This window comes from Chiloscyllium plagiosum, unplaced genomic scaffold, assembly GCF_037043375.1.
Source record: "Chiloscyllium plagiosum isolate Xiang-an unplaced genomic scaffold, Cpla_swu_hap1 HiC_scaffold_13, whole genome shotgun sequence".
Classification (NCBI taxonomy): Eukaryota; Metazoa; Chordata; class Chondrichthyes; order Orectolobiformes; family Hemiscylliidae; genus Chiloscyllium; species Chiloscyllium plagiosum.
This window is the reverse complement of record NW_028270151.1, coordinates 3,262,807-3,285,851: the sequence shown is the minus strand read 5'-3', so window position 1 is coordinate 3,285,851 and position 23,045 is coordinate 3,262,807. Positions and strand designations below refer to the sequence as shown.

The 23,045-nt window shown below is 47.7% G+C and overlaps 1 protein-coding gene across 1 annotated transcript in view; it reads left to right on the top strand.

The window, feature by feature from the left end:
* Positions 1-2,882, top strand: part of LOC122555674 (uncharacterized) — a 260,338-nt gene extending 257,456 nt beyond the window's left edge. The window contains exon 47 of the mRNA XM_087993923.1: positions 1,959-2,882. Coding sequence (XP_087850049.1) covers positions 1,959-2,219 — 261 coding nt within the window. The 3' untranslated portion in view covers positions 2,220-2,882. The remainder of the gene's footprint in view (positions 1-1,958) is intronic.
* The last annotated feature ends 20,163 nt before the right edge of the window (positions 2,883-23,045 follow it).

The window sequence follows — 23,045 nt, the reverse complement described above, 5'->3', positions numbered from 1 at the left end:
CATGCTAAATTGCCCGTAGTGTTCAGGGATGTGTAGGTTAGATGCATTAAGAAACGTATGATAATGGGTCTGGGTGGGATACTTTCAGAGTACGGTGTGGACTTGTTGGGCCGAAGGGCCTGTTTCCACTCTATAGGAATTCTAACGCTATTTGTTCATAAGCATTCATCAAATAGCGATAATAATGTGATTGAGTTTCATGTAGCTTATGTAAGAGATAAGTAAAATTTGGACACTAGAATTTTGGAGGTTTCTAAGGCAGACTTTAATAGGATAAGGCAGCGACTGTCCACAGTAAACTGGGAAGCCCTGGTCATTGGAAAAACAATCGAGGAACAGTGCAGGGTGTTCAAAGAAACATTTAGAAGCCATTTGTACCCATGAGAAGGAAAAGCTCCGTCTCAAAAAAAAACCATGGACATCGAAGGAGGGGCAGCATAAAATTAAAAGAAAGGACTTATAAAAATATACGTTTGAGATCTGAGTTTGAGTTTGATTTATTGTCACATATATCAAGATACCATGAAAAGTATTGTTTTGTGTGCTATTTGGGCAGACTGTACCATAGTGCTCACCTTCCACCCTACCAACCTTCGCATAAACCACATCATCCGCCAACATTTCCGCCACCTCCAAACAGACCCCACCACCAGGAATATATTTCCCTCCCCACCCCTTTCCACCTTCCGCAAAGACTGTTCCCTCCGTGACTACCTGGTCAGGTCCACGCCCCCCTACGACCCACCCTCCCATCCTGGCACCCTCCCCTGCCACCGCAGGAACTGTAAAACCTGTGCCCACACCTCCTCCCTCACCTCCATCCAAGGCCCTAAAGGAGCCTTCGAGGAGAAAGTGAGGTCTGCAGATGCTGGAGATCAAAGTTGAAACTTTATTGCTGGAACAGCACAGCAGGTCAGGCAGCATCCAGGGAACAGGAGATTCGACGTTTCGGGCCGATTCCTGAAGAAGGGCCTGTGCCCGAAACGTCAAATCTCCTGTTCCCTGGATGCTGCCTGACCTGCTGTGCTGTTCCAGCAATAAAGTTTCAACCTAAAGGAGCCTTCCACATCCATCAAAGTTTTACATGCACATCCACCAATATCATTTATTGTATCCGTTGCTCCTGATGCGGTCTCCTCTACATTGGGGAGACTGGACGCCTCCTTGCAGACCGCTTTTGGGAACATCTCCAGGACACCAGCACCAATCAACCCCACTGCCCTGCGGCCCAACATTTCACCTCCCCCTCCCACTCTACCGAGGACATGCAGGTCCTGGGCCTCCTTCATCACCTCTCCCTCACCACCCAACGCCTCGGAACACTTCAACCCCAGGGCATCAGTGTGGATTTCACCAGTTTCCTCATTTCCCCCTCCCCCACCTCACCCCAGCTGCAGTCTTCCAGCTCAGCACCGCTCTCATGACCTGTCCTACCTGCCTATCTTCCTTTCCACCTATTCACTCCACAAGGAGTCACAGTCTAAGAGTAAGGGGTAAGTCATTCAGGACTGAGATGAGGGCGAATGTCTTCACTCAGTGATTTGTGATGCTGTGGAATTCTCTCCCACATGAAGCAGTTGGGGCCAGTTAATTAGATATATTCAAGAGGGATCTGGACATGGCCCTTATGGCTAAAGGGATTAAGGAGGATGGGGAGAGGGCGGGAGTGGGATACTGAGATTGCTTGATCAGCCATGATCAGATTGAACTGTGGAGCAGGTTTGAAGGGCCGAATGGCCTACTCCTGAATCTATTGTCTATGTTTTTATGATCAATTAGCATCATGATCCCAGTTCTGTTTTGGGGGTCTATCCAATTTATACATACTTCTGCCAATCCCTTTTGTTCTCACTTACATGGCATGGCATAGAGGTTTAGTATTGTAAACTATCAGATAAAACTCAGAGGGTTCTAGGTTTAACTAGTTCTGAACACTGTGCCTTACCATCTTGTTACAGCACACAGGAGCTGGTGCCACAGGAGGAGGTCAGACCCTGGCATCACCTGGGAGCTGTCTGGAGGATTTCCGCTCGACACCGTTCATCGAGTGTCAGGGGGCTCGGGGCACTTGCCATTACTTTACTGATAAATACAGCTTCTGGCTGACAACTGTGCAATCAAGCCACCAGTTTGTATTAAATACTCCTTCAGAAACTCTGAAAGCAGAACAATTACAAAGACAACGAGTCAGTAGGTGTCAGGTTTGCCTGAAGCAATAAATCATGTGACCTGCATTGAAAGAAGGAAAGCACATGGTAAGACTTTTTAACCAAAGGATGAAGTCAGTGCAGGCCCGAATGGTTAATGGTGCTCATTTAATTTCTCTCTCTAAGCAGACCTTCAATTTCAACTGTTTATAAAAAGTATATCAGGAGAATGTAAAAGGCACACTGGCATGAGCATGCTTACAATAATCAATATATTCAAAAGTGAAATGTAAGGAGACTCGATTTTATATGAAATGTACAGCAACTTAATTGACATTGTTGGTGCAATTTAACTTATAGATCTGTAAAATTTTTTTTTAAAAGTTGAAATATTTTTGTCACCTGGTCTGAGCAAAAAGTTGTAAAATTAAGAGGGTGAAAAACTGCTCATTCATAGTCAGAGCTTTTTAAAGTGGTCTGTAAAAAAACAAACTATATTATTATAGCAAGCAAACTCCTTGTTAAAAACTCAGGCATGTTCCAAGCGGGGACTGTGCAAAAGCATCTGAAATCTGGAGGGGGTTTCAGCACATTGGCTTGTGACATTTCAACAGGGCAACCTCACTGTGACATCACTTTTAGGTTTGATACAGTGAGCCAGTGGGTGTGTCCCAGACTCTTGAAGAAGATGAGGTCTGCAGTTGCTGGACATCAGAGTCGAGAGTATGTTGCTGGAATAGCACAGCTGGTCAGGCAGCATCCAAGGAGCAGGAGAATCAACATTTCAGGCATAAGCCCTTCATCAGGAATCCACCATTCCTGATGAGTAGCTCCTGCCCGAAACGTCGATTCCCCTGCTCCTTGGATGCTGCCTGACCTGCTGTGCTTTTCCAGCAACAGACTCTTGACCCAGACACTTGCTGTTGTGCCAGCTGGATTCAGTGAAGAGTAAGGGTATAGAGGAATATAACTCTCTTCCCCAGCAACAGGAGGAAGAAACCCACTGCTGAGTTGGAGAAGGGGTGTCTGGAGGTGGCTGAGAGATCAGTTAGGGCTTATGGCCGAAACGTCGATTCTTCTGCTTCTCGGAAGCTGCCTGACCTGCTGTGCTTTTCCAGCAACACACTCTCGACTCTGAGCTCCAGCATCTGCAGTCCTCATTTTCTCCTCGTAGTCTCTTTATGACACGTTTCAATAATAGAAGGTGTTTTATTGACTTAATCGGGTGAGCAAAGGTGAGTTCAGATTCATATTCATCAACATCCCGATGTACCCATTATCCTCCCGGCCCTTACTTTGCTTTGTCAAGCCGACTGCATTTGATCAAATCTCACACTCATTTCGCTTGGAGGTGCCCCTATTGCACCCCTCCTCACATCTCAGTCATCTATCCAGCACTGCCAATCATCTTGCACATGGTATGGATTTGATGTCACTCCCTGATAAGCATCCTCATTGGATATACTATACCCACATGTGACCCCCCAGTCATTCATGCTCCCATTGACCAAGAATTAGAATTAGAATTAGAATCCCTACAATGTGGAAACAGGTCCTTCGGTCCAACAAATCCACACCGACCTTCCGAAGCGTAACCCATTCCCCTACATTTACCCCTGACTAATAACCTACACTATGGGCAATTTAGCATGGCCAATTCACTCGACCTGCATATCTTTGGATTGAGCGTACTATGCTAGCAATAAAGATATAAAGCCATTTGACATATTTTACCATAAAACCCGAAGAAATTGGGATTTAAAGTCATAGAGATCTACAGCACTGAGAAAGGGCCTTTGGCCCATTGCATCCATCGTATCAAAAACAGCCACCAAACAATTCTAATTCTATTTCCAAGCACTTAGCCCATAGCCTTGTACACCTTGACATTGCAAGTGGACATCTAAATACTTCTTAAATGTTCTGAGTTTCTGCCTTGCTCAACAGCAGGGAGTTCCAGGTTCCCATCACCCTGTGGGTGAAAAAGCTTCTCCTCACATCCTGTCTAAACCTCTGCTCCTGACCTCATGTCCCTCTCAATCTCCTCTGCTGTATGGAAAACAATCTCTGTCTGTTTGATCTCTCTTCATTACTAAACCTCTCCCGCCCAGGCAACATCCTGGTAAATCTCATCAGCACTGTCTCCAGTGCAAACACATCCCTCCTATCAGGTGGACTTCAGATCTACCCACAATACTCTCGCTGTGGTCTGACCAACATTTAAAACAGTTCCAGCATCACCTCCCTGTTCTTAAACTCTGTGCCTTGACTGTTAAAGGCAAGTACATCATGTGCTGCCTTATCCTTTTTATCCACCTGTCCTGATCATTTAAGGGACCGGTGGACATACACACCAAGATCCCTCTGATTCTTGGTACTTCCCAGGGTCCCACTGTCGATCCTATATTCCCTTGCCTTGTTTGTCCTGCCCAAGTGCATCACTTTACACTGATCTGGATTGAATTCCATTGGCACTGATCAGTCCTATCTGAGCAGTCTGTCTCTATCCTCCTGTAATCTAAGGCTATCCTGCTCACTGTTTACCGCCCCACCAATTTTCATATCATCTGTGAACTTACTGACCAACCCTCCTACGTTCAAGTCTGAATCATTTTTATACATCATAAACAGCACTGACCCATGTGGGACCCACTGGACATAGACCCCTCCCAGTCACAAAAACACCTCTCAACTCTCACCCTCTGCTTCTTACCACTCAGTCAATTGTGGATCCAATCTGCCCCATCCCCTTGGATCCCATGGGCCCCTACCTTTGCTATCAGTCTCCCATGAGGGACCTTATCAAAAGCCATGCTGAAGTCCAAGTCCATCAAAAACCTTGGCTTCATCTACACATCTGGTCACCTCTTCAGAAAACTTAAGTTGGTCAGACATGACGCCTGTTTAACCAATCCATGCTGACTATTCTTGATTAATCCCTGCCTCTCCAAATGCAGACAAATTCTGTCTCTCAGAGTTGCTTCCAATAGTTTCCCCACCTTGGGCGTTAGACTGACTGGCCTGTACTTTCCTGGTTTATCCCTTGGTCCCTTTCTGAATAACAGTACCACACTGATTGTTGTCTAGTCCTCCGGCACCTTTTCAATAATCTGAAAATTATTGCCGATGCCTCTGGCCTGGGCTACATTTTATCCAGCCCTGGAGATTTATCTAGTTTTCAGCCTGTCAGACCACTCTGAAGCTCCTGCCTGTCTATGCTAATTTATTAATTGTACCACAGAGCTTCCCCCTGATTTCTATACCCACATCATCCCTGTCACTAGTAAACCATGACACAGAGTATTCATTTAGAACCACCCCCCTCCCCCTCAACACCCTCTGGCTCCACACACACATTACCACCGTGACTCTTAATGAGCCCTACTCTTGATCCCTAGTTATGCTTTTATCCTGAGTGTATTTAGGAGTTTCCTTTAATTTACCAGCCCTTGGCCTTCCATGCTCCCCTTTACTTACCTAATTTCCTTGTAAGTTTTACTTTTACACTTCCCAGCTGCCTGGTAACAGAACAAAAGATCAGCAATACCGCCCCCCCCCCCCCCCCCCCAACATCATAAAGACATTCAGTCACATTGTCTTGATTTCAGCAGCGTGAAAATTGATCTTCTTCATAACGCTAAGTTGCAACTCTCTTTACCAGTCTTCACATGTCCAGTGGCACCAAGTGGAATTATTTGACTAATGAGTCCTCAGATAAGCTTTTCTGATTCATTCATAGGACGAGGGTGTCACTGACTAGGTCAATATTCATTGCCTTTCCCTAATTGCCCAAAGGGCAGTTAAGTGTCAATCACACTGGGCCAGGTGAGGACAGCAGTTTCCATCCGTTTGGTGAACCTGGTTTACTAAAGGGATGGAAGAGCACAGCAATTCAGGCAGCATCCGAGGAACTTCGAAATCGACGTTTCGGGCAAAAGCCCTTCATCAGGGACTTTTGCCCGAAACGTCGATTTCGAAGCTCCTCGGATGCTGCCTGAATTGCTGTGCTCTTCCAGCACCACTGATCCAGAATCTGGTTTCCAGCATCTGCAGTCATTGTTTTTACCACCTTTACTAAAGAGATGGCTTGGTGGCTCTGTGGTTAGCATTGCTGCCCCGGGGTCCCAGGTTCGATTCCAGCCTTGGGTGACTGTCTGTGTGGAGTTTGCACATTCTCCCCGTGTCTGCGTGGGTTTCCTCCAGCACAGCGAGACTTCAGCTTCATTGACATCTCAAAATTGCAAATGTTTTCAAAAGGTTGTGACTCCAGCGGCAGATGGAGACATGTGCAGTTCCACCTCCCCCCCCCCACCCCGCCCCCGCCGGAGAAAGAGCTGCTTTCCAGAACTTGTGGCCATTTTCACCAGTAAACATTCCTCTGCCTCCTGATCCTCTCCAAATATCCAGAAATGGATCCAGAGTCTCCCAAATGGTTATTCACAAATACAACGGTTTCCTCCCACAGCCCAAAGATGTGCAGGTCAGGTGAATTAGCCGTGCTAAATTGCCCGTAGTGTTCAGGGATGTGTAGGCTAGGTGCATTAGTCAGGGGTAAATGTGAAGTGATAGGGTAGGGGAATGGGTTTGGGTGGATTACTCTTTGGAGGGTTGGTGTGGACTTGTTGGGCCAAATGGCCTGTTTCCACTTTGTAGGGATTCTATGAATGAGGTGGGTTTTTCCCCTGTCTATTGACAACAGTTTTGTGGTCATCATTAGCTGTTTAGTTGAATTAAAATACCATTTTGGATTCAAACCCAATTCCCCAGAACATTCACTGAGTTTCTGGATTGATTGTCTCGTGATAATACCACAAGACCATCACTCCTGGGCATGATTGTGAGCCATGACAAACAACTCATTCGTCACTCACCTTTGTATTTGCGAGTAATCATTTGGGAGACTCTGGATCCGTTTCTGGATATTTGGAGAGGATCAGGAGGCAGAGGAATGTTTACTGGTGAAAATGGCCACAAGTTCCAGAAAGCAGCTCTTTCTCTGGCGGGGGAACTGCACATGTCTCCATCTGTCGCTGGAGTCACAACCTTTTGAAAACATTTGCAATTTTGAGATGTCAATGAAGCTGAAGTCTCACTGTGCTCCAGGTCAACAAAGAGGGGAACTATCATGGGATGGTGGGTGCAGGAGGCAATATTCTCAGGTTGCTTTCATCACAGTTGACCCATTTTCATTCACTCACTGTCCCCATTATCAGTTTTTCTCTTTCTCGGCTCACCGTTACTCATCCCTTTGACTGCATAATTGTCTTTCTCTCTCTCTCTCTCTGGGTTCCTTCTCCACCTTTCCATTTACTCCTTTCCCTCCACCCCTGAGCTTCTCAATATATGCCACTTTTTCCCTCAGTTCTGAACAAGGGTCACTGGACTCAAAACACGAATCCTGTTTTTCTCCCTTCACAGATGTTGACAGACCTACTGAGCTTCTGCAGCAATTTCTGTTTATGTTTGTGAGCACTGAATACTTATTGATGCGTGTCTAGCTGCCCCTGGAGTAACTGTGCATTCTTCATGTCTTCATTTTAATGGTGAACCTGGGAGTCTGTCCATGCCTTGTTAAATTTAACTTCTGGTGAAAATATCATTTAAATTGTTTTGTTTAAATATTGTAAGCCGTAAAATTAGAAGCAGCTGCCATAGTTTTAACCAGACCATGGGGCTGCTCTTTCATCACAGAGAGATGGCGGATGCTGGTTTAACCTTCGGGTCACCGCACCTCAGGCGAGGGACAAGGAGGTTCCTTCATGGTAACCTCAACCAGCTCAGGGATTGAACCCACATCATATTACGCCACAAACCAGATGCCTGGCCAACTGAGCTAACCGGTCGCCTACAAACAGGCATCTGGTTCTCTGTGGCTGGCTTATACACAAACATGAAAACATACCAAAGCTAAAGCCAGATGCCAACATGTCATAACTGGTTTCTGGACACACAGGCAATCTCATCAGCTTTAACCCCATGTGCTAGTTCCTGTTGCAACTCCCACTCTCAGTCTGTGAAATGCTTCTGTCAGTATATAACTATGTAAATAACAATAGATCTGGGAAAATGTCCCTGTAACTATACCAGTGTGTTAATATCAATAAACATTCCAAACACACGACAACAACAAACTTAGTGGAATATGATGAAATTAAAATATTGGCCATTTTCCTCATGCTACTTCATTGAAGGTGCCAGAAATATAGTTTTAATTTATTTTATACCTATTATGCCAAGAATAAAAACTGAGGGGTATCCATTATGTTGCCAGGGTCTTTGCTGAGGAGTTATAGCTGTTACACATGTTTCATGATCCAGCCTCTCCAGCTAGATAATGGAATAGGATCTGGTGATGCGGGTGTAAATAGGACTCGATCACTCCTCTACTCCCTGCTAATGATTTCCTACTCAATAAAACAAGTCATTGGCTAATCGTGGGCTGGACAGTGTAGCAACCAGGGTATTGTACTGTTGGTATGGTTACCGTTGTATTTAAGGCTACTCAAATGTATGTATCAAATAATTCCCTGTTATGGAGGTGCCGGTGTTGGTCTGGGATGGACAAAGTTAAAAATCACACAACACCAGGTTATATTCCAACAGGTTTAATTGGAAGCACTAACTTTCAGAGCACTGCTCCTTCATCAGGTAGCCAGTGTGGTAGGATCATAGGACACAGAATTTATAGCAAAAGATCATATTCTCATACAAATGATGCGAGATATTGGACAAGCCTAGATTGATTAGGTAAAAACAAGGACTACAGATGCTGGAAACCAGAGTCTAGATTAGAGTGGTGCTTTAAAAGCACAGCAGGTCAGGCAGCATCTGAGGAGCAGGAAAATCGAAATTTTGGGCAAAAGCCCTTCATCAGGAATAGAGTCCTGATGAAGGGCTTTTGCCCAAAATTCGATTTTCCTGCTCCGTGGATGCTGCCTGACCTGCTGTGCTTTTCCAGCACCACTCTAATCTAGACCCTAAGCCTAGATTGATAACAGCAATCAAGGTTTGTTCAATTTATTACATCAGTGTATGACACAATGATGTTTTGCTATAAATTCTGTGTCCTATGATCCTACTCCAGTAGCTACCTGATGAAGGAGCAGCGCTCCAAAAGTTAGTGCTTCCAATTAAACCTGTTGGACTATAACCTGGTGTTGTGTGATTTTTAACCAAATAATTCCCAGTATCGTATTTGCCTTTCAAATTATATTGACACTTTCTGATGACTTATTCTAGGAGACAAATGATAGAAACAAGGATGCACTGGAACACTGAGTTTACCAAAGGTTTTCTGTAAAAGAAATGGAAATTTTCCTGTTCTTTCATAAACTCAAATTTAGCAGAATGGGTGACATTTCTGTTGTGTTTATGTGTCTATGTTAAATGTCACATCATTTTGGGAATTGGATATAATGAATGTCTGTTGCTTACTTATCTTACCCAGATATTTTATTTGAATTTATTAATAAATAATTAACATTAATTGTTAACATTGATGTGACACATTCAGGGAGCAGTATCATTGGCTACAAGACAACAAAATGGAAGAATCAAAAATGAGAGAGTCTAAATATAACCTGTGAAAAATATTGTACCTTAGTCTCGATATTTCAGTTGTAATGAAAGGATTAAAAGTGTCTATTTACCATAGTGCAGTAATTTCCACAAGACTTGGATTAAGTGCAGCTCAGTTCGGTGAGTGAAGAGGGCTCCGTTTGTAAAATAACCTTCAGTTAAGAAGAGGGAAGCATTTCTGAACACAACTACATTGGAGCACATCACCTTTACTATCATTTCCACAGTGCATGGGTCTTTAAATAGACTATATTTAAGGCAATGTATTTCATTATTATGACACATTATCACCTTAACTTGCTAATACATATTCAGTTTAGTTGATTAATATTCTCTGAAAAGATGTATGCAACAAATAATGTGGACTTTTTCCAAAAAGCACAAGAGTAGCAACTTACACTTTGTTTGACAAAATCTGAACTATTTTTAGATTTCAGAATAAATGCAGTTAGAAACAAAATCTTTGGTGGATAATATACAATGAAAATAATCAATTTGCATGTTTTGCTTTTGGTAAACAATCTAAATTTCACAATTCCACTATGACAAATAAGATTGAAGCAATCTTTTAATTCACTCATGGGATGTGGGTATCACTGGCTGGGCCCAGCATTTATTGCCTGTCCCTAGTTGCCCCTAGAGAAGGTGGAGGTGAGCTGCCTTCTTAAACCACTGCAGTCCACCTGCTGTGGATTGACCCCCAATGCCCTCGGGGAAGGAATTCCAGGAGTTTGCCCAGAACCAATACAAAAAGCAGATTATGTCAGTTACACAGTGTTATCTATTGAACAGAACTTTGTGGCATTTCTAGGTATCATATGTTAACATGTTCCAGCACCAAACTCTCAACCCATCACATGTTAACAAGTCTGGGAATGGAAGTGGCAATTCTGAAAAGACTTCCGTGTACATTCTATAAGGATACTTCTTTTCCCTGACATGTTCTAAACATATAGTGTACCACAGCATGCAAACGCTGAATTTGTGAATAGTTACAGAAATTCCACTGACTCTCTGTACCAAACTGACCCACATTGACCCACACTGACCCACTCTGTACCCACACTGACCCACTCTGGACCCACATTGACCCACACTGACCCACACTATACCCACACTGACCCACACTGACCCACTCTGTACCCACACTGATCCACACTGACCCACACTATACCCACACTGACCCACTCTGTACCCACTCTGTACCCACTCTGACCCACTCTGTACCCACACTGACCCACTCTGTACCCACACTGACCCACTCTGTACCCACACTATACCCACACTGACCCACTCTGTACCCACACTGATCCACACTGACCCACACTATACCCACACTGACCCACTCTGTACCCACACTGTACCCACTCTGACCCACTCTGTACCCACACTGACCCACTCTGTACCCACACTGTACCCACACTGACCCACTCTGTACCCACACTGACACACAACGTACCAACATTGTACCCACACTGACCCACACTGACCCACATTGACCCACACTGATCCACACTGACCCACACTATACCCACACTGACTAACACTGACCCACTGTGTACCCACATTGTACCCACTCTGACCCACTCTGTACCCACACTGACTCACTCTGTACTCACACTGACCCACCCTGTAGCCATTCTGTACCCACACTGACCCACTCTGTACCCACACTGACCCACACTATACCCACACTGACCCACTCTGTACCCACACTGACCCACACTATATCCACACTATACCCACACTGACCCACACGGACCCACTCTGTACTCACTCTGACCCACTCTGTACCCACACTGACCACTCTATACCCACACTGACACACAACGTGCCAACACTGTACCCACACTGACCCAAACTGATCCACACTGACCCATACTGTACCCACACTGACTCACTCTGTACTCACACTGACCCATTTTGTACTCTCACTGACCCACTCTGTACCCACACTGACCCACTCTGTACCCACATTGACCCACTCTGTACAAACTCTGTACTCACACTGTACCCACCACTGACCCATACTGTTCCCACACTGACCCAGTTTGCACCCACTCTGTACCCACTCTGCGCCCACTCTGTACCCAATCTGTACCCACATTGACCCACACTGTACCCAGTCTATACCCACACTGACCCACTCTGTACCCACACTGACTCACACTGTACCCACTGTATACCCACACTGGCTCACACTGTACCCTCACTGATCCACACTTTAGCCACTCTGTACCTACTCTGTACCCACACTGACCCACTCAGTAACCACACTGACACACTCTATACTCACTCTGTACTCACTCTGTACGCACACTGTACCCACTCTGTATACACACTGTACCCACTCTGTATCCACACTGTACTCACACAGGCGCACACTCAACCCACTCTGTACCCACTGTATCCACACTGTACCCACTCTGTATCCACACTGTAGCCACTCTGTAGCCACTCTGTACCCACTCTGTACCCACTCTGTATCCACACTGTAGCCACTCTGTACCCACTCTGTATCCACACTGTACCCACTCTGTACCCACTTTGTAACCACACTGATCCACACTCTACCCACACTGACCAACACTGTACCCACTCTATATCTACACTGTACCCACTCTATATCTACACTGTACCCACTCTGTACCCACTCAACCCACGCTGACTCACTCTGTACTCACACAGACACACACTGTACCCACTCTGTATCCACACTAGCCCACTCTGTACCCACACTGACACACACTGTACCCACTGTGTAGAGACACTGACCCACACTGACCCACTCTATACCCACACTGACTCACACTGTACCTACTCTGTACCCACACTGAACCACACACTGACCAACTCTGTACACACTGTACTCACACAGACGCACATTCAACCCACTCTGTACCCACTGTATCCACACTGTACCCATTCTGTATACACACTGTACCCACTCTGTATCCACTCTGTATCCACACTGTAGCCACTCTGTACCGACTGTACCCACTGTATCCACACTGTACCCACTTTGTAACCACACTGTACCCACACTGTAACCCACACTGACCCAGTCTGTTCCCACACTGACCCACTCTGTAACCACTCTGTGCCCACACTGTACACAGTCTCTACGCACTCTCTATCCATACTGCACCCTCTCTGTAGTCACACTGTACCCTCACTGACCCACTCTGTACCCACTCTGTATCCACCTTGACCCACACTGTACCCACTCTGTACCCACACTAACCCACTCTGTACCCACACTGACCCACACTGTACCCACACTGACCCACACTGTACCCACCCTGTACCCACACTGGCCAACTCTGTAACCAAACTGTACACACTCTGTACCCACACTGACCCACACTGGACCCACACTGACACACACTGACTCTCTCTGTACCCACACGGACCCACACTGTAGCCACTTTATACAATTATGTGCCGACTCTGTACTCACTGACCCACACTGACACAACATATCAACACTGTACCCACTCTGTACCCACTCTGTACCCACACTGTACCCACTCTGTATCCACACTGCACCCACTCAGTACCCACACTGACCCACACTGTACCCACACTATACCCACACTGACCCACTCTGTACCCACATTGACCCACACTATACCCACTCTGTACCCACTTTATGCCCAATCTGTACCCACACTAACACACACTGTACCCATTCTGTACAACTCTGTACCCACTCTGTACTCACTGACCCACACTGACACAAAACGTACCAACTCTGTACCCACACTGACCCACCCTGTACCTAATACTGGCCCATTCTGTACCCACACTGACCCACACTGTACTCACACTGACCCACTCTGTACCCACACGGACCCACTCTATACCCAAACTGACCCACACTGTACCCACACTGTACCCACTCTGACCCCACTCTGTACCCGCTCTGTATCCACATTGCAGCTACTGTACCCACACTGACCCACTCTGTACCCACACTGTACCCCTACTGACCCACTCTGTATCCACTCTGACCCATTCTGTGGGCGCAGCTATCCACACTGCGCCCACTCTGTAGCCACACTGTACTCTCACTGTACTCACACTGTACCCACTCTGCACCCACACTAGCCCCCTCTGTACCCACACTGACCCACACTGTACCCACACTGTACCCACACTGTACCCACACCGTACTCACACTGTACTCACACTGTACTCACACTGTACCCACACTGGCCCACACTGCACCCACTCTGTACCCTCACTGTACCCACTCTGTACCCCACTGACCCACTTTGTAACCACACTGTACCCACACTGACCCACACTGTACCCATTCTGTACCCACACTGACCCACATTATACCAACTCTGTACCACTCTGTACTCACACAGACACACACTCAACCCTCTCTGTACCCACTCTGTACCCACTCTGTATCCACACTACAGTCACTGTACTCAAACTGACCCACTCTGTACCCACACTGACCCACTCTGTACCCTCACTGTACCCCCACTGACCCACTCTGTACCCACTCTGTATCCACCCTGACCTACACTGTACCCACAGTGTACCCACACTGTTCCCACTCTGTACCCACACTGACACACACTGCACTCACACTGTATCCACACTGTACTCACACTGTACCCACTCTGTACCCACACTGACCCACACTGTACCCACTCTGTACCCACACTGACCCACATTATACTAACTCTGTACCCACTCTGTACTCACACAGACACACACTCAAACCTCTCTGTATCCACTCTGTACCCGCTCTGTATCCACACTACAGTCACTATACCCAAAGTGACCCACACTGTACCCCTACTGACCCACTCTGTACCCACTCTGTATCCACCCTGACCCACACTGTACCCATACTGTACCCACACTGTTCCCACACTGTTCCCACTCTGTACCCACACTGACCCACACTGTTCCCACTCTGTACCCACACTGACCCACACTGTACCCACTCTGTACCCACACTGATCCACTCTGTAACCTCACTGTATCCACACTGACTCACACTGACCCACACTATACCCACTCTGTGCTCACACAGACACACACTCAACCCAATCTGTACCCACTGTATCCACACTGTACCCAGTCTGTACCCACTCTGTATACACACAGTACCCACTCTGTATCCACACTGTAGCCACTCTGTACCCACTCTGTATACACACAGTACCCACTCTGTACCCACTCTGTACCCACACTGTACCCACACTGTCCCACTCTGTACCCACACTGTAACCACACTGTACCCACTCTGTACACACTCTCTATCCATACAGCGCCCACTCTGTAGCCACACTATACTCTCACTGACCCACTCTGTACCCACTCTGAATCCACCTTGACCGACACTGTACCCACTCTGTACCCACACTGACCCACTCTGCACCCACACTGACCCACACCGTACTCACACTGTACCCACACTGGCCCACACTGTACCCACACTGTACCCACAGTGTACCCACTCTGTACGCACTCTGTACGCACTCTGTACACACTATCCACACTGTAGCCACACTGTACTCTCACTGACCCACTCTGTACCCACTCTGTATCCACACTAGCCCCCTCTGCACCCACACTGACCCACTCTGTACCCACACTGTACCCACACTGACCCACACCGTACTCACACTGTACTCACACTGTACTCACATTGGCCCACACTGTACCCACTCTGTACCCACACTGTACCCACTCTGTACCCCACTGACCCACTCTGTAACCACACTGTACCCACACTGAATCACACTGACCCACACTGTACCCACTCTGTACCCACACTAACCCGCATTATACCAACTCTGTACCCACTCTATACTCACACAGACACACATTCAACCCTCTCTGTACCCGCTCTGTATCCACACTACAGTCACTGTACCCAAACTGACCCACTCTGTACCCACACTGACACATTCTGTACCCACACAGTACCCCCACTGATCCACTCTGTACCCACACTGTATCCATCCTGACCCACACTGTATCCACTCTGTACCCACTCTGTTGCCACTCTGTACCCACATTGACCTACACCATACCCAGACTGTACCCAAACTGTACCCACACTGTATCCACTCTGTACCCACTCTGTTGCCACTCTGTACCCACATTGACCTACACCATACCCAGACTGTACCCAAACTGTACCCACACTTATCCACTCTGTACCCATTCTCTTGACACACTGTACCCACTCTGTACCCACTCGTTACCCACACTGACCCACTCTGTACCCACACTGATCTACTCAGTAGCCACACTGTATCCAAACTGTACCAACACTGTACCAACACTGTACCCACACTGTACCAACACTGTACCAACACTGTACCAACACTGTACCCACTCTGTACCCACTCTGTACCCACACTTTAACCACTCTGTACTCACACAGACAGACACTGTACCCACTCTGTATCCACACTTTAGCCACTCTGTACCCACTTTGTACCCTCACTGACCAACACTGTACCCACTCTGTACCCACTCTGTACCCACACTGTACCAACACTGTACCAACACTGTACCAACACTGTACCAACACTGTACCCACACTGTACCCACACTGTACCAACACTGTACCCACTCTGTACCCACTCTGTACCCACTCTGTATCCACACTTTAACCACTCTGTACTCACACAGACAGACACTGTACCCACTCTGTATCCACACTTTAGCCACTCTGTACCCACTCTGTACCCTCACTGACCCACACTGACCCACTCTGTACCCACACTGACCCACACTGACCCACTCTGTAACCTCACTGTAACCACACTGTACCCACACTGTACACACTCTCTATCCACACTGTGCCCACTCTGTAGCCACACTGTATCCTCACTGACCCACTCTGTACCCACACAGTACCCAATCTGTGCCCACACTGACCAACTGTACCCAAACTGTTCACAATCTGTACCCACACTGACCCACTCTGTACCCACTCTGTACGCACTCTCTATCCACACTGCACCCCTCTGTACCCAACTGACCTACACTGTACCCACACTGACCCACACTGTACCCACACTGACCTACACTGTACCCACACTGACCTACACTGTACCCACACTGACCCACACTGACCCACTCTGTACCCACTTTATACAACTATGTGCCGACTCTGTACTCACTGACCCACACTGACACACAACGTATCAACACTGTACCCACTCTGTACCCACTCTGTATCCACACTGCACCCACTTTGTACCCACACTGTACCCACACTGACCCACTCCGTACCCACACTGACCCACTCTGTACTCACACAGACAGACACTGTACCCACTCTGTACCTACACTGTACCCAATCTGTACCCATTCTGTATCCACACTGTACCCACACTAGCCCACACTGTACCCATACTGACCCAGACTGTACCCAAACTGACCCAGACTGTACCCACACTGACTCACACTGTACTAACACTGTACTCACCCTGTACCCACGCTGTACTCACTCGGTACCTACACTGTACCCACACTGTACACACACTGACACACACTGTACCCATTCTGTACCCACACTGACCCACACTGTACTCACACTGACCCACACTGTACTCTCACTGACCCACCCTGTAACCACTCTGTACCCACACTGTACCCACACTGACCCTCTCTGTACCCACACGGACCCACTCTGTACCCACTCTGTACCCACACTGACCCACACTGACCCTCTCTGTACCCACACGGACCCACTCTGTACCCACTCTGTACCCACACTGACCCACACTGACCCTCTCTGTACCCACACGGACCCACACTGTACCCACTTTATACAACTATGTGCCATCTCTGTACTCACTGACCCACACTGACAAACAACGTATCAACACTGTACCCACTCTGTACCCACACTGTATCCACACTTCGCCCACTCTACCCACACTGCACCAACACTGTACCCACACTGACTCACACTGTACCCACACTGATCCACACTATACCCACACTTGACCCACTGTGTACCCACTCTGTACCCACTCAGTACCCACACTGACCCACTCTGTAACCACACTGACACACTCTGTACTCACTCTGTATCTACATGTACCCACTCTGTATCCACACTGTACCCACTCTGTATACACTCTCTACCCACTGTGTACTCACACAGACACACACTCAACCCACTCTGTATCCACAATGTAGTCACTCTGCACCCAATCTGTACCCACTGTATCCACACTGTACCCACTCTGTACCCACTCTGTACACACATTGTAACCACACTGTACCCACTCTGTACCCACTCTGTACACACATTGTAACCACACTGTACCCACTCTGTACCCACACTGTACCCACACTGTACCCACACTGTAACCACACTGTACCCACTCTGTACGCAGTCTCTACCCACACTGTACCCACACTGTACCCACACTGTACCCACTCTGTCCGCAGTCCCTATCCACACTGTACCCACACTGTACCCTCACTGACTCAATCTGTACCCACTCTGTGTCCACCCGACCCACTCTGTACCCACTCTGTACCCACACTAACCCACTCTGTACCCACACTGACCCACACTGTACCCACACTGACCCAATCTGTACCCATTCTGTATCCACACTGTACCCACACTAGCCCACACTGTACCCATACTGACCCAGACTGCACCCTCACTGACTCACACTGTACTAACACTGTACTCACCCTGTACCCACGCAGTACTCACTCGGTACCTACACTGTACCCACACTGTACACACACTGACACACACTGTACCCATTCTGTACCCACACTGACCCACACTGTACTCACACTGACCCACACTGTACTCTCACTGACCCACCCTGTACCCACTCTGACCCACACTGTCCCACTCTGTACCCACACTGACCCACTCTGTACCCACACTGACCCACACTGTACCCACTCTGTACCCACTCTGTACCCACACTGTACCCAATCTGTGCCCACACTGACCAACTCTGTACCCACACTGTACACAATCTGTACCCACATGGACCCACTCTGTAAGCACTCTCTATCCACACTGCATCCACTCTGTACCCAACTGATCTACACTGTACCCACACTGTACCCACACTGTCCCACACTGTACCCACACTGACCCACTCTGTGCCCACTCTGTACCCACTTTGTAACCACTCTGTACCCACACTGTACCCACACTGTACCCACACTGTACCCACACTGTACCCACACTGTACCCACTCTGTACACAGTCCCTATCCACACTGCACCCACTCTGTAGCCAACTGTACGCTCACTGACTCAATCTGTACCCACTCTGTACCCACACTGACCCATACTGACTCATACTGACCCACAATGTACTCACACTGTACCCACACTAACCCACACTGTACCCACTCTGTATCCACACTGTACCCAATCTGTACCCAAACTGACCCACACTATACCCACCCTGTACCCACACTATACCCACTGTGTGCCCACACTGTACCCACTCTGTACACGCACGCAATCCACACTGCACCCACTCTGTACCCACACCGACCTACTCTGTACCCACACTGTATCCACGCTGCCCCACACTGACCCACTCTGTACCCACACGGATCCACAGTGTACCCACTTTATACAACTATGTGCCGACTCTGTACTCACTGACCCACACTGACACACAATGTATCCACACTGTGCCCACTCTGTACCAACACTGCATCCACTCTGTACCCACACTGACCCACACTGTATCCACACTGTACCCACACTGTACCCACACTGACCCACTCTGTACCCACACTGTACCCACACTGACTCACACTGACCCACACTGACCCACACTATACCCACTCTGTACCCACACTGCATGCAATCTCTACCCACTCTGTACCCACTCTGTAACCCACACTGTACCCACACTGACCCACACTGACCCACTCTGTACCCACACTGACCCACATTGACCCACTCTGTACCCACACTAACACACACTGTACCCATTCTGTACAACTCTGTACCCACTCTGTACTCACTGACCCACACTGACACATGACGTACCAACTCTGTACCCACACTGACCCACTGCACCTACACTGACCCACTCTGTACCTGCACTAGCCCACACTGTACTCACGCTGACCCGCACTGACCCACTCTGTACCCAGTCTGTACCCACACTGACCCACATTGCAAACACTCTGCACCCACACTGACTCACTCTGTTCTCACACTGACCCACTCTGTTCCCACTCTCTACCCACACTGACCCACTCTGTACCCAAACTGACCCACTCTGTACTCACACTGACCCACTCTGTACCCAAACTGACCCACTCTATACCCAAACTGACACACACTGACCCACTCTGTACCCACACTGACCCACTCTGTACCCACACTGACACACACTGACCCACACTGTACCCACACTGACCCGCTCTGTACCCACACTGACACACACTGACCCACACTGTACCCACACTGACACACACTGACCCACTCTGTACCCACACTGACCCACTCTGTACCCACACTGACACACACTGACCCACACTGTACCCACACTGACACACACTGACCCACTCTGTACCCACACTGAACCCACACTGACCCACACTGACACTGTACCCACTCTGTACCCACATTGACCCACACCATACCCAGACTGTACCCACACTGATCCACTCTGAACCCACACTGACCCACTCTGTACCCACTCTGTTGACGCACTGTACCCACTCTGTATCCACTGTACCCACACTGACCCACTCTGTACCCACACTGACCCACACTGACCCACTCTGTAGCCACACTGTACCAACATTGACCCACACTGACCCACTCTGTTCCCACTCTATATCCACATTGTACCCACACTGACCCACTCTGTACCCACACTGTCCCATTCTGTACTCACTCTGTACCCACACTGACTCACACTGTACCCACACTAACCCACTCTATACCCACACTGACTCACACTGTACTCACACTGGACTCTCACTGACCCACCCTGTACCCACTCTGTACCTGCACTGACCCACTCTGTACTCACACCATACCTACACTGACCCACACTGACTCACACTAAACTCACACTATACCCACACTGACCCACTATGTACCCACACTGTACACACACTGACCCACTCTGTACCCACACTGACCCACACTGTATCCACACTGTATCCACACTGTAATCACACTGTACTCACATTGTACTCACACTGTACCCACTCTGTACACACACAGAGCCACACTGTACTCACTGTATACCCACACTGACTCACACTGTACCCATACTGTACTCACACTATACCCACACTGACCCACATTGTACCCACTGTGTACCCACTCTGTACCCACACTGACCCACACTGTACCCACTCTCTACCCACATTGACCCACTCTGTACCCACACTGACACACAAAGTACCAACTCTGTACTGACACTGACTCACACTGTACACACTCTGTACCCACTCTGTACCCACACTGACCCACACTGTACCAACACTGACCCACACTGTACCCACAGTGACCCACTCTGTACCCACACTGATCCACACTGTAGCTACACTGTACCCACACTAACCCACACTGATCCACACTGTAGCCATACTGTACCCACTCTGTACCCTCTCTGTATCCATTCTGTACCCACACTGTACCCACACTGACCCACAATATACTTACTCTGTACCCTCACTGTATGCAATCTGTACCCACTCTGTACCCACACTGTACCCACAATGTAACCACACTGACCCACACTGTACCCACGCTGTACCCATACTGACCCACTCTGTACCCACACTGACGCACTCTGTACCCACTCTGTACTCACACTGTACTCACACTGACCCACTCTGTACCCAGTCTGTACCCACACCGACCCACACTGTATCCATTCTGTACCTAGTCTGTACCCACACTGTAGCCCCTCTGTACCCACACACTACCCATTCTGTACCCACACTGACCCACTTTATATCCATACTGACCCACTCTGTACACACACCATACCCACCTTGACCACTCTGTACCCATTGTGTACACACACTGACAGCTCATTTGTGTTAATTGATCTTTGTGCGGCATTAGTACTTCACCAGTATATCCTTCAGCTCAAAACACCTTTCAAGATAGAACTCTGATTTTATATTCTGAAAATCATTCAACAGTTTAAGTTTGGAAAGTTCACTGTGTTATAGGCAATGAGCATTATATTGAGATGAAGTTGGGATTTCACACAGATGGCAAATGCTGAATTTACAGGTAGATATAACACTGGGAAAAAAAATCATTTTGTCACTGATGAACCACAGGATTAAAGTGTGCAACTGGTGTGTGTTCCACTGTGTCTGTGTGAGAGTGTGTCTGTGTGAGAGTGTGTCTGTGTCTGTATGTGTGTGTGTGTGTTTATCTCTGTGTGTGTGTGTCTGTGTGAGAGTGTGTCTGTATGTGTGTGTGTGTGTTTATCTGTGTGTGTGTGAGAGTGTGTCTGTGTGTGTGTGTGTCTGCGTGTGTCTGAGTGTTTATCTCTGTGTGTGTTTGTGTGTGTGTTTGTCTGTGTGTGTGTTTGTCTGTGTGTGTGTGACTGTGTCTGTGTGAGACTGTGTCTGTGTGTGTGTGTCTGTGTGTGTGTGAGTGTTTATCTCTGTGTGTGTTTGTGTGTGTGTTTGTCTGTGTGTGTGTGTGAGACTGTGTCTGTGTGAGACTGTCTGTGTGTGAGACTGTGTCTGTGTGAGACTGTGTCTGTGTGTGTGTTTGTCTGTGTGTGTGTGAGACTGTGTCTGTGTGTGTGTTTGTCTGTGTGTGTGTGTGAGACTGTGTCTGTGTGTCTGTGTATGTGTGAGACTGTGTCTGTGTGAGACTGTGTCTGTGTGTGTGTGTATGAGTGTGTGTGTATATATATTGAATGCAATTTGAAGGAGGTACTGTTTACTTTTCCTGTTTTTACAGCAAACATCACAGAAACTTGAAGGGAGCCTAATTAGTGTCAGAAATTGTGGCCGATTATGTTGAATCTCTTCAGTTAACATCTAAATCCAACTGTTAGCATTTAAATAACACTACTAGTGGGAGAGAGCTTTCTAAAGCACTGCAAGAAAGTGGAAATTGAAAAAAAAGGAGAGAGAGATGAAGGACCAAAACACTACGCGAACTCCAGGTCCAGCTTCTTGGGTTACATTACATGTGAATCCTGAAATTTGATAAATTAAAATATGTGTTAGATTATCTGTACTGTTTTGTTAACATAGAGTAGAATACCCTGGTGAAACTTCCTGTTAGTGCTAGTTCAGTTATAATCACTGCTTTCAAAGCTACAAACCG